The sequence below is a fragment of the Schistocerca nitens genome, chromosome 4 (assembly GCF_023898315.1).
Source record: "Schistocerca nitens isolate TAMUIC-IGC-003100 chromosome 4, iqSchNite1.1, whole genome shotgun sequence".
NCBI lineage: Eukaryota > Metazoa > Arthropoda > Insecta > Orthoptera > Acrididae > Schistocerca > Schistocerca nitens.
In genome coordinates, this window is record NC_064617.1 from 173169131 (window position 1) to 173182182 (window position 13052).

Sequence of the window (13052 nt, forward strand, 5' to 3'; positions counted from 1 at the left end):
CCTTCCCAAGAGCTGAAGGACTTGTCCAGGACCTACCTGACTCCTAGAAGACTCCAGATCCTTGCAAGGTGCTCCACCTTCCCTGCACAGGCTGGGTAGGTAATGGTCCTACATGCCAGTTCAAGGGGGTTTGGGGTGGGGCTGGGGTGATTTAGTAACTCCAGCAGATCTGCAAGTGGAAGATGCAGATGTACTGATAGGCATAACGTTGTCTCATGTGTGCCTGCTGTGGGAAAACCAACACTAATGCAGTCCTGTCATCTGAACATCCACAATGAGCTAATACAAGGCCACCTGCCAGTGGATGCACTCCAAGTTGCAGTTATCCAACTTCCCCTCCACAAGTGAATCACAGTCACCACTGTTGCTCAGTGCTTCAGCTGATGAGTGTGTCACTTCCACCATCACAAGTTGTAAGTGGAACTTTATGTAATAGTATAATTTCAATGCATATACATACAGAGTAGTAGTAGTAGTAGTAGTAGTAGTAAGTAGTAGCACCAGCAGTAGTAGTAGTGATTTTAATTTGTTGTTACTGAATGTTTATTTGTGTTCAATAAATGTTGTTGGTCCTAGAGTGAGCATTACAATACCTTGAATTATAATTTGTTTTCACGTGGTGATTTACTGTATGCTGGCAAAATGATTCACAAATTGACAGTCATTTATTGGTAGAGCACTCTTGCCTTTGAAACTTGTTAATAAGTTTCCTTTGTTTTTTTTTTCTTTTTTTCTGAGCATTCTGAGCATTATCACACGTGCAGCGATTTTAACCAGAATGAACTTTCAAAGAAAACATACAATCATAGACAATAAGAGGAATTAATTATCATTGGGATGGCAGTTTTGAATAGTTTTTGTTTCACTTGCTAGGAAATAATATGGTTTGTGAAGGTATTGTTAAGCTTCCACACACAAATTCACTGAATGATCTAGCACTATTGGGAAATTGGAAATATGAAGGTGGAAGAAGTTGAAACTCTGTTATTTCTTTCCTAAGATAACATTATATGTAAAGTTTTGCACACAGATGTATTTTGCATAATGAATGTATTTTCTACACAATATAGAGGTTCAGTCTTCAGCTTTTCATTAAATAAATAGCCTTCAAGAAACACTAGGTATTAAGAGGAACTAGATTTAGCAACTTAGCATTTAAAAGTTGTTTTCAAGCTCTATGGTCTCAGATGTACAGTGTATTTCAGTTCTTGTCTGCCACACAACATTGTATCTGACTGTAAGCAAGACCCACATGTATGACAACAGAAAAGCTGTAAAATCTTTTAATCCATCAGTTTAAGACTTTTTCAGAAGACGAATAGCACTGCGGGCTGCGATGAGCCCTGCAGCCCCCATTACGCCTCCTCCTGGGTGGGATCCACTGCCACAGAGCAGCAAGCGTGGCACAGGAGTGAAAGGTGCTGCTGGCGCAGAGGGTCCACCTCCTCCGGGGGCTGGTCTCCCTAGCAGTAACTGATCTGGTGATAATGCCCCGTGGAAGATATTCTGAAAGATAAATAAGCATTGGTTGTTTTTTATCATATTTGTTTAAAAAAACAGAGAACAGGAAAAAAATAGAAATATGTTATTTTACCTAAGCTGCCCAATGGTGATTCCTTTTATTTATTATTTGCAATCTAGGAAAAGACAGATTGCTCCTTACCATAAAGAAGACACATTATGTTGTAGACAGGAACAATTAAAAGACAATTACATAAGGCTTTCGGCCGCAGTATTCATCAGTAAAAGAGAGACACACACCATTCATACACACAAGCAAGCACACCTCATGCACTCATGACTGCCAAATCCAACATCTTGGCCTGAGGTATTCCTACCAGAGTTTCCATTGTTTTATTTATTATTGCTAGACTAGAATCGATTGCATGACCATCACCAGTGGCGCCTGCATTACAGGAGATATAAATATTTAAAAATAGATTTATTTCTAGAGTTGAGTGTTTTGCATTACTTAATGTGCTACTTCTTATTCATATAATTTAATCTGCTCTATATACTGTGTTCTTATCACATGTCAAGACTTTTCCAATAAAGTCATATAATTATCTAATCAGCACATTAATTATGTTCTTGTCAATGGCAATATGGTTAACATAAAAGTAATGAGTGGTTTATTTCATAGATTATATAATTTTATTTCTGAATGTTATAAGGGGCATTCAAAAAGAAATGAGCTGGAGGCATAATTACAGAAACCAGTACCTATACGTTAGAAGTATTGACCCTGGCTGTTGAGACATCTGTCCCACTTTGACACAAGGCGGTGAATAGCTGTCTCATAAAATTCCCGGGGCTGCGATGTTGACCAGTTCCGCACATACAGCTGGATGTCGTCATCTGAGGTGAATTGTTTGCCTGTCAGAGCCTCTTTAAGGGGACCAAAAATGGTGTAAACACAGGTGGAAATGTTCAGACTGTATGGAGAACCTCCCATTTGAATTTCTGCAGGAGTGCCACAGCTGTGTTAGCCGTATGAGGCTTTGCATTGTCATGAAGCAGAATGGCCCCGCAGGTGAGATTGCCTGGTCATTTTGATTTGGTCGCTTGGCGAATGGTGGTCAAGGTTTGCGAGTAATGCTGGGCATTCACTGTTGTCCTGTGCCACAGGAAGTGAATCAATAGGGGGCCATCTAGGTCAAAGAAGAATGTCAGCATAACCTTTCCTGCACTCATGTGGATGGCCTTGGCTTTTTTTGGTGGTGGTGGCCCTGGATGCTTCCGCTGGAGACTTTGTCATTTTAATTCTGGTATGAAGTGACGACACCATGACTCATCTCCAGCCACCACTTGTGCCAGGAATGCATTCCCTTCCTGAGCATAGCACTGCAGATGAGCAAGCCAGTGGGCCATTCAACATGCTTCCTGGTGTGGTTGAAGACTGTGGGGCACCCATTGGGCACACACTTTGCGCATGTGCAGTCGTTCCTTCATGATGGTGTGAACACTTCCACACTCAATCTGACCATGGTGGCCATGGCTTTCACTGTCACTTGGCAGTCCTGGGTAATGAGTGCATCCACCAGCTGGATGATGTCATCAGTAATGTAGTGTGGTGCTTCAGACTGTGCATCATTGGCTAACGACACTCGCCCTTCCGTGAAGTGCTTGTGTCGTGCCTTGACCCTTGCAAGGGACATCCAATGTTCACTGTACACTTGTGACATTTGTCGATGAATGTCCATTCTTCCTACTCCTTCCGCTGTCAGAAAATGAAGAACACCTTTTTGCTTTTCTTTTGACACCTCCATGTCACTGTTTGCAATGCGACTGGCAGGGTTGGATGATTGATGCATGCTGCTGCTAGCTCTGTATAGCCATGTGACATGTACACGTGCCCTCTAGTGATGGCCTGTGAACTTCCACTCTCTGGTCAGAACCACACCTCATTACACACACCACGATATTACCCTCCTGTCACTGGTTTGCAGATTCCATACCTTGGCTTCTTTCTTTTTGAATGCTCCTTATATATTAGCTCTGTTAGTAGAATTTCTAATAAAGGAATGCATTTCAGCACTAAATGTTTATGAGAATACTGGTGAAATTTTAAGTGAATTTTGAATGAACAGACTGATCTGTCATTGTATTGATTTTTCTTATCTCTTGGAATCCAGCAAGAAAATATTTTTGGTCCATATATCATAGTCACATCATCCACTCCAGTCTGTTCCCTAACCCATTTATTTACTTTTCTGTGTGTCTTACTAAATCTTAATATGCATCTCTCCAGTAGCCAATGAGCAACCCTCAGTTGTTAAGTGGTTTTCACGTTGAAAATCCATGTTTCACTGCCACAAGTCAGAACTGGTAATGCTCACTGATCTCAGACTGTACTTTTCAGACACACTGCAAACTTCATTTCGAAAATTCTATGTAGTTTTCCAAAGGCATTTTGGATAGTTTTTATTATAGTTTTTATTTATTTTTCTATGCATCCAGTCATTGAATTCAAGAAAGAACACAAAAATATGTTCATTCATTCATTGATTGTAGATTCTATCAAGAAGGGGAACATTCATGGGTGAGAAATGAGTGAAGGAAGAAAGATTAGAGATGAATATTCTGTTGAGAATGAATGAATGAATGAATGAATGAATGAATGGAGAAAGAAATCAACCATGCCCTTTCGAAGGGACCATCCTGGCATCTGCCTGAAGTGATTGAGGAAAATTAAGGGAAACCTAAATCTAGATGCCAGATTAGGGATTTGAACCACCATCCTCCCAAATGTGACTCCACTATGCTAAACACTGCACCACCTCACGCAGTATGAGAAACAAATCGAGATATACAACCACTAATAAAAAAACAAATTGTGGAAACTTAATCAGTACAGAGTAATAACTGTAAACATATACTGCCTAGTACTATTTGTGGTTATGCCAGCTAAATGTAATGTAACTAATTTGTAGGAAAATCGCTACTTTTGAAGAAACTGCAGCTTTTTAAGTTATATTACATAGCTGATGAGCATCTTCTAATTTTAGCTTAATATTTGCTTGCATACATCATTATTTTTAAATAACTTTGTTACCTACAGCTGTAACAATAGAGGCAACGCACAAATCTTTACAGTGGACACTGCTATGTCCCATGTAGCTAAAAGTAATTTTCAGTCCTTGAATCTGATAATCAGATAATTTGTAGGAGGAGTAGCTAATGTTGCATGTTTTAAGTATTCTGCGAGGACTCTCAGATTATTGCTTTCTATTTGAAGGGAGCTTGATGAATACATTTACATCAGATGTGTCTGCACATATATCTTTAGACAGGGAGACAAATTCTACATTGATATTATTTTTGTGTCTTGCTTTATGATTGTGTAGATCACAATTCAGATGGAACTGATTTCTGTCATCAGAAATGAAAATTACTAAGAAGTAAATTTACTGGAAAATGAGCAGAAGAATTCCACGATCTGCGAAGAAGTGTTGACAATGTGTGGTCATTTACTTTGCACAATATTGTTACTGCTGGTGTCCACTGCGTAAATGATTTTATTGAAGTCAATAAAGCCATTTATGCCGTGAAAGCCAGCAATAAAAATAATGTGTAAAGTAGGTAATGACATGGCCAATAATTCCTTGAGATGGTGGAGAGTGAAAATAAAACTTTTCTTTAGGGCAACACACTAAGAGATTCTTCTAAGAGCGAAACATTCTGCACTGACTTTCTTGATTAGTTTACCTATGTGTGGACTCCATCTTAATTTTATGCAGCTGGAGCCCAAGTAACAGAACACACATTTTCATTGAGAATTAATATGAACTGTTCATGAGATATGTATCAAATCAGAATATTAATGGTACACTCCCTTGCTACAACCTGACAGATCAGCAGTGATGGATCATTGCTACTTCATGAATTACAGTAACGTGAAGATTTTAGCTTCTACCTCAATATTTTTGGCCTAACATGGAGGCTGTACAGACTGGCTGTCTTCAATTTCCTACTTACAGGATTTGAAGGAGAGTACCTGGACTTCATTTTCCTAAAGCAGTACAAAGTAATTCTCAAAAATACATAAAGGAAGTTGCTTTTGAAGATTATAATGGTTCTGAGTGCTGTTAAAGAACAAAACATTTCTGTCATACTAACAAAGAAGCTGGTAGCTGAGGGTGTAGTGTAGAAGTCTAGTAATTGTAAGATCTAGTAATTGTAAGGTCTAGTAACTTTCTATAGTTTTATTTAAATTCTATATTTATTATGACATGAAAATAATGAACCATAATGGCTTAAGGAAAACAACATATTTTTATATTTAGCTAGCTGCAATACCCAGCTGTGCTCGGGATGTTTAATATCCTCAACACAAAGTGATTGATCGTGTGCCTTATTGATACTCATAGCAATTGCAAGCCACATGGGAAACTGCAATCACTTTAAATCAAAGGGCATATTTCAATCACTGAGTGTCAATGGAATGTGACAAATGAATACATCCCCACCTTTGGCATTCATAAAAATGAGAGTCTGGGACTCTGACTTTTGCAAACATACACCAATTCAAACCAAATATTTAGTAATAACTAATTTTCACAAACTTTTATTTTCCCTGTATGAAAATACAACTAGTTGTGCCATGTATTTTTGCATTTTGCGATAAGTATCTCATTGTGTTTTTGGAAAATTCATTTTCTAAAGTTTCAGCTCAATTTTCACTGTGTCAAGTAGGGCTGTGTTTGAGCATGGCTCAAAATTTTGAGTAGTTTATGTCACAGTTTAGAAAATCTCAAGTTCTGTTCAATTTTTTGATGAGCCTATGATCTAGTGACTTTTGTTGGTACTATATCCACGACATGCGTTAGTGTTTGTATGTCACTGTGGACTTTAATAATAAAAGTAACTTTGAAAAAAAAAAGAGTAAAATATTTTCAGGGTGTATTTCATAAGTAACAATGTCAACTAAGCAAAAAATGTTGTTGTTGTTGTTGTTGTTGTGGTCTTCAGTCCTGAGACTGGTTTGATGCAGCTCTCCATGCTACTCTATCCTGTGCAAGCTTCTTCATCTCCCAGTACCTACTGAGCCTACATCCTTCTGAACCTGCTTAGTGTATTCATCTCTTGGTTTCCCTCTTCGATTTTTACCCTCCACGCTGCCCTCCAATACTAAATTGGTGATCCCTCGATGCATCAGAACATGTCTTACCAACCGATCCCTTCTTCTAATCAAGTTGTGCCACAAACTTCTCTTCTCCCCAATTCTGTTCAATACCTCCTCATTAGTTATGTGATCCATCCATCTAATCTTCAGCATTCTTCTGTAGCACCACATTTCGAAAACTTCTATTCTATTCTTGTCTAAACTATTTATCGTCCACGTTTCACTTCCATACATGGTTACACTCCATACAAATACTTTCAGAATCGACTTCCTGACTCTTAAATCTATACTCGATGTTAACAAATTTCTCTTCTTCAGAAACACTTTCCTTGCCATTGCCAGTCTACATTTTATATCCTCTCTACTTCGATCATCATTCGTTATTTTGCTCCCTAAATAGCAAAACTCCTTTACTACTTTAGGGAGTATCATTATTTCCTAATCTAATTCCCTCAGCATCACCCGACTTAATTCGACTACATTCCATTATCCTCGTTTTGCTTTTGTTGATGTTCATCTTATACCCTCCTTTCAATTCACTGTCCATTCCGTTCAACTGCTCTTCCAAGTCCTTTGCTGTCTCTGACAGAATTACAATGTCATTGGCAAACCTCAAAGTTTTTATTTCTTCTCCATGGATTTTAATACCTACTCCGAACTTTTCTTTTGTTTCCTTTACTGCTTGCTCAATATACAGATTTGAATAACATGTCTTACTCCCTTCCCAACCACTGCACCACCCAAGCAAAAAATAAGAGTTTGCAATAATTTTCTGTTAAATTCTAAAGCGTTCACTCATCCTCAATCTTGCAAATTCTAATGGTAGTATGTCCAAGATGGGTATAGCTGCTATAATAATTTATACTCTTGATAGGAATTACAGTCAGTTTACTATGAAATATTTTTGAACTTCCAGGATGCTATAATTATCTGTAAGCCCTGTAACTGCTCAGTTGCACATTTTTGACATGAGTTTTGCATTTTCAGAAAGACCATTTTTGACTATGTTACGATTATTTGAAAATGGGTCCTGGCCTGAAACTAGTCACTGAGTGAATAAAAAACGTGAAATTTGCAACTTTGGCTGGTTTTTTGTTGTACTGATGAAGTATTTTGTTTGTTAGGTATTTAATTTTTCATTAACTTTCTTCATTGTTTCATCTGAATGTATTGACAAACTGCATGGATGGGTTCGTGACTGGAAATGGAGGAGGAAAGGTCCTATAAACATGTCTTGAAATGCATTGTTGTCACTGTAGATGGCACTGATGAATGACAGTTCCTCTGACCAAATGAAGTGTGTTCCTTGTATGTTGCAGAGTGTGTAATTGACGCAGCATACTGTAAGCAGTAGAATGGTCCAGTATTCATGCTGAGAACAAGCTAAGATGGTTTTTGAGTATGGCTAAGCAGATGGAAATGGTCAAGAGGCAGCACAGGTATACCACAACAAGTACCCTCACAGACATCAACCACTTCACACAACATTTCAACTCCTTTTTGGGCATTTGCATGATCATTGGTCCTTTCAGGCAGACAAACATGCAGGGGGGTGGTAGACTGTGCATACACTAGATCTGGAGGACCAAGTTCTGCAGGATATTTATACGAACTCTAGTACAAGCTCCAGGCAACTGGCCCACCAACATGGTGTACGATTATGTGCATCCTGCATGACAACCACTACTATCCTTATCACTGGCTTGAAATGTTGTGTGATGTAGTTGGTGTCTGTGAGGGTACTTGTTTTGGTATAGCTGTGCTGCCTTTCAACTGTTTCCATATGCTTGGTCGTACACAGACATTACCTAGGCTTGTTCCCAACATGAAGACTCAACCATTCCACTGCTTACAGTATATTGGGTCAGTCAAACAGCCTGAAACACTCCAGGAAAACATGATGTGATCAGAGGAACTGTCATTATCAGCCATCTACTGTGGCAACAATGCATTTCCGGACACTTGTTCACAGGACGTTTTTCCTCCATTTTCAGTCAGGAATCCGTCCCTGCAGTTTTTTGGTTTTGTTACTGTTCACCTTGTATAACAGACACCTGAATCTTTCAAAATATTAGTCAGACTGTGCTTCATGTAGGTTTATTATGCAAACTACAGTTTTCAATGTGCAGATCCCAATAGTCCATTTATTTTTGCTAATGTTAATTAAAAGTAATTGGTAACTGAAATTATTACTATAGCATGTAATAGGGGATATGGACTGAGCTAATACTTAATCTGAGAAATATTGACCCTGCTCATTAGAAATACAAGCATCCAAAATTTACAGTATTTCAATTAATTTACCAGATAACTAATATTAAAGTCTGAACACACCCAAAATTTCTATTGTAAGTTTAGCCACTGTACTTGTTAAAATCTTGCATCTACCATTATACTTTTGTTGCTCTAATTTTCCTTGACCGAATAACACCCTCCAGTAATTAATTAAGCCATTATTTAAGAACTTGCCTAAATTATTGTTAATAATTATAAGTATGGCTGTTGTACTTGTAATTAGAGAATTCACATTAACTTTACTAACAACTACGTATTCTACAAACCAAATTATTTGTTGGAAAATACAGCTCAGCCAACCGGTAAAATCTAACCTAGCATTTTTTCAAACCCTAAGTAGTTTCAGAAATACTAAAATATTCATATGTCAGTCTTTATAGGCAAACACCACCAGAAAACTTGCAGTTCTGGGATAGTTGATATATGAGTAACATCTATGTATAAGTCTTAACATGCTAACATCAGTGCGAATGTCTGGCCCCAGAAACCTTAGTGATACACAAGTAAAATCTATGTAATGAGTCTGACTCCTGCTTCTAACTTGCTAACATCTCTTTGAAAGTCTGAGTTCGAAAATCTTAGGGGTAACATCTATGGACAAATACATCTGTATTCACACACTCAGTATATCCATGTGACTTACCTAATATATTAAACTGAACTAGTGACTGGTATTAACTTTTATGAGCTTTTTCTTCAAGTCAGTAATTTGTACTCTGGTTATGTATTGTGCCAATGTGAACTTTCAATTACTTGTTTTACATATTGAGAGATATTTTCTGTCCACTGCCTAAATAAGGTGAAGCCACTGTAATAACATTAAGGTTGTGTTGTAACTCGATTATGAATGTGCAGAAGGTGCCCACATGTTAAAATTATTATTATTATTATTATTATTATGTACTTTATTATTATTATTCACGTTTGGGCCCTACTGGACCACGCGAAGTACAATCACGGGGCATTCAGTTATTTTCTTTTAGACTTTCTCTCTGCCCAAATTGTTTTCATTCTCTCGGAATGAGCTCTTTTCCTTTCATCAGACCATGTGGTTCCAGTTTTCTTTGGTTTTTCAGCTTGACCAACTACCCAGTCATGAATTTTTTGCCTAAATAATTTTCTGTCTTGAATTTCATCTTGTTTTATATCTGCCTCTTTCATGTCCTCTTTTATAGCAGCAATCCATTTTATTGTCTCAAATTTAGCTTTACTTCGATTTTCGTAGAATTCCACTACTTGTTTAGTTAGTCTGGTAGCATCCATTCTTTTAATATGCCCATAAAATTTTAATCTGCGTTTTTTCATATCTGAATATATGCTGGTGTATTGTTGAATTTCACTATTTGCTCTTAGCCTGTATGTTCCTTCTTCAGTATATTTTGGACCTAGAATTTTTCTGATTACTTTTCTTTCTCTTTTTTGGATTTCTTGAATGTCCTTTTTTCTGTTTAAAATTAGCGTTTCAGCCCCATAAAGGCACTCTGGTTTTATGACCGTGTTGCAATGTCTCAATTTAGAGTACCTCGAGAGACATTTTTTGTTGTAGATGTCTTTTGTAAGTCTAAAAGCTGTCTCCATCTTTTGACAACGAATTTCATTTCCAATTTTTTCTAGACCAGTCTCTGAGATTGTTTCACCTAAATATTTGAATTGCGAAACTCTTTTGATTTTTCCATACTTAGTTTCCAAAAGTTTGGGTGCCAGTTTGTTGCTAGTCATATACTGTGTTTTTTCAAATGAGATTTGGAGACCTACTCTTTCTGCTGTTTCTTTAAGGATTTCTATTTGTTTCTGAGCAATTTGGATGTCCTGCGTTAGAATAACCAAGTCGTCTGCAAAGGCCAAACAGTCTATTCGAATATTTGTTCGTCCTAATTTCACTGGTTGGTCAATTTTGAACTCCAATTTTCGTTCGCGCCACTCTTGTATTACTTTTTCTAGAACGCAGTTAAATAGCAACGGAGAGAGTCCATCACCTTGCCTCACGCCTGTTTTTATTTCAAAGGATTCTGAAATTTCTCCTCTGAACTTTACTTTTGATTTTGTACCAGTTAGCGTGTCTCTGATAATTGCCGTGGTTTTAGGATCCAGGCCTTGTTCTTTCACAATTTGGAAAAGAGATTCACGATCCACTGAGTCATAAGCCTTTCTAAAATCTACAAAGGTACAAACTAGTTTTTTATTGTAAATTTTTTGATGTCTGAGAATTAGTTTGAGGACTAAAATCTGTTCTGGGCAAGATCTATTTGGCCTGAAACCTGCTTGATATTCGCCAATTTTCCATTCAAGTTGTTGTTGTGCTCGGTTCAGAAGACATTGAGAGAGGATTTTGTATGTGACTGGAAGAAGAGAAATTCCTCTGTAATTATTAACATCAGTTTTGTCTCCCTTCTTATGAAGTGGGTGAATCAAGGCGGTTTTCCATTCATCAGGAATTTTTTCAGTTTGCCAAATGTTTTGCATGATTGAAGTAATTTCTTTAACGGTTTTTGGACCAGCTGCCTTTAAAAGTTCTGCAACAATTCCATCTTCACCAGATGCTTTGTTGTTTTTCAACCTATGAATTTCTTTAATGATTTCCTCTTCATTTGGTGCAAGTGAAACTGGATTGCATTGTTGGGGAATTTTTGGTGGAAATCTTTCTGTGGGCTCGGGGCAATTTAGAAGATTCTTAAAATATTTAGAAAGTTCTTTGCAATTTTCTTGGTTGTTAAGAGCCAACTGCCCATTTTCCTTCTTGAAGCAAAGGTTCTGGGGTTGGTACCCCTTTATTTTGGTTTTAAAAGTTTTATAAAAATTTCTGGTATTGTATTTCTGAAAATCTTCTTCAATTTCTAAGAGTTGACTATTCTCATATTGTCTTTTTGTTTGTCTAATTAGTTTTGAAGTGTCTTTTCTAGTTGCCATGAATGTATCATATGTGTCTTCTGTCTTGTTGCTATTCCATGCTTTAAATGCCTCTTGTCTGGCTTTAATTGCATGATCACAGTTTTCATTCCACCAAGCATGTTTCTTGTGTTTTCGTAAAGGAATTTGATCTTGAGCTGTTTTGATAATCTTGTGTTTGAGTTGTTCCCAATTTTGTGCACTTGTTTTGTCAAATTCGTCTGCTAATAATGATGGTTGGATTTTACTGGTGTCAAATTTGGGGATTAATGGTGTCCTTTTGTTGAAATTTTGGGGTTTTAGCTTTAGTTTCACACGGGTTAAGTAATGGTCTGAGTCAATATTGGCGCCTTTACGAACTTGAACATTTAAAATTTCTTTGTGACATGGATACGAGATTGCAATATGGTCAATTTGGAATTCACCTATGTCCTTGTTAGGTGATCGCCATGTCTTTTGTTTTGAAGGCTTTTTCTTAAAATGACTTGACATAATTTTGAGATTGAAATTTCTGCAAAATTCTACCAGCCTCTTTCCATTTTGATTGGTCCATTTATGTGCAGGGAATTCACCGACCGTTTTTCTAAATTTTCTCTCTTTCCCTAACTGCGCATTAAAATCACCCATTAAAATCTTTACATAATTTTGAGGAATTTTGGAGACTGTATTCTCTAAATTGACTTATTTACTTTTTCTGGATTTGTTTTATTCTCCTGGTTGATAGGCATGTGTGCGTTAATTAAACAGTACATTTTATTTGCACATTTCATGGAAATTGTCATTAGTCTGTTGTTTACTGGATTTACTTCGATTACGGAGCCAAGAATGTCTTGCGAAATTGCGAATGCAACACCCAGATGCGGAGTGTTTTTAAGAATTCTTTTGTCTGTTTTACTTTTAAACAATCGGTAGTTTCCAAAATCCATGGTATTCTCATCAGGCAACCTTGTTTCTTGCAGGGCTAAAATTTTGATATTTTGTTCTTTTAGTGTGTCTCCTAATTTATAGAGTTTTCCTGGTGTTAAGAGAGAGTTAATATTGATAGTGCCAAAAAATGTTTCGACCTTGGGCATGAGTCGGTCAAAAGACTTCGATTTCCTCTGGTTTGGGATATAGCGTTTCAGCCTAGTCTCCCCAGAATCCGATAGACTAGCTGCGCCACTGATGGCGGAGGATTTGTTACCACCTGGGGTAATTTTGTAATTACTTTATTTTACTTTATTTTATTTTATTTTATTTTCTTGAG

General features: G+C 37.2%; 1 protein-coding gene across 1 annotated transcript in view; it reads right to left on the reverse strand.

Moving 5' to 3' along the window:
* Nucleotides 1–1012: 1012 nt before the first annotated feature.
* The window catches only part of LOC126252970 (pyridine nucleotide-disulfide oxidoreductase domain-containing protein 2-like), a 169989-nt gene continuing 157949 nt past the window's right edge, over nucleotides 1013–13052 (reverse strand). The window contains exon 11 of the mRNA XM_049953991.1: nucleotides 1013–1506. Within this exon, the coding sequence (XP_049809948.1) occupies nucleotides 1297–1506 (210 nt within the window). The 3' untranslated portion in view covers nucleotides 1013–1296. The remainder of the gene's footprint in view (nucleotides 1507–13052) is intronic.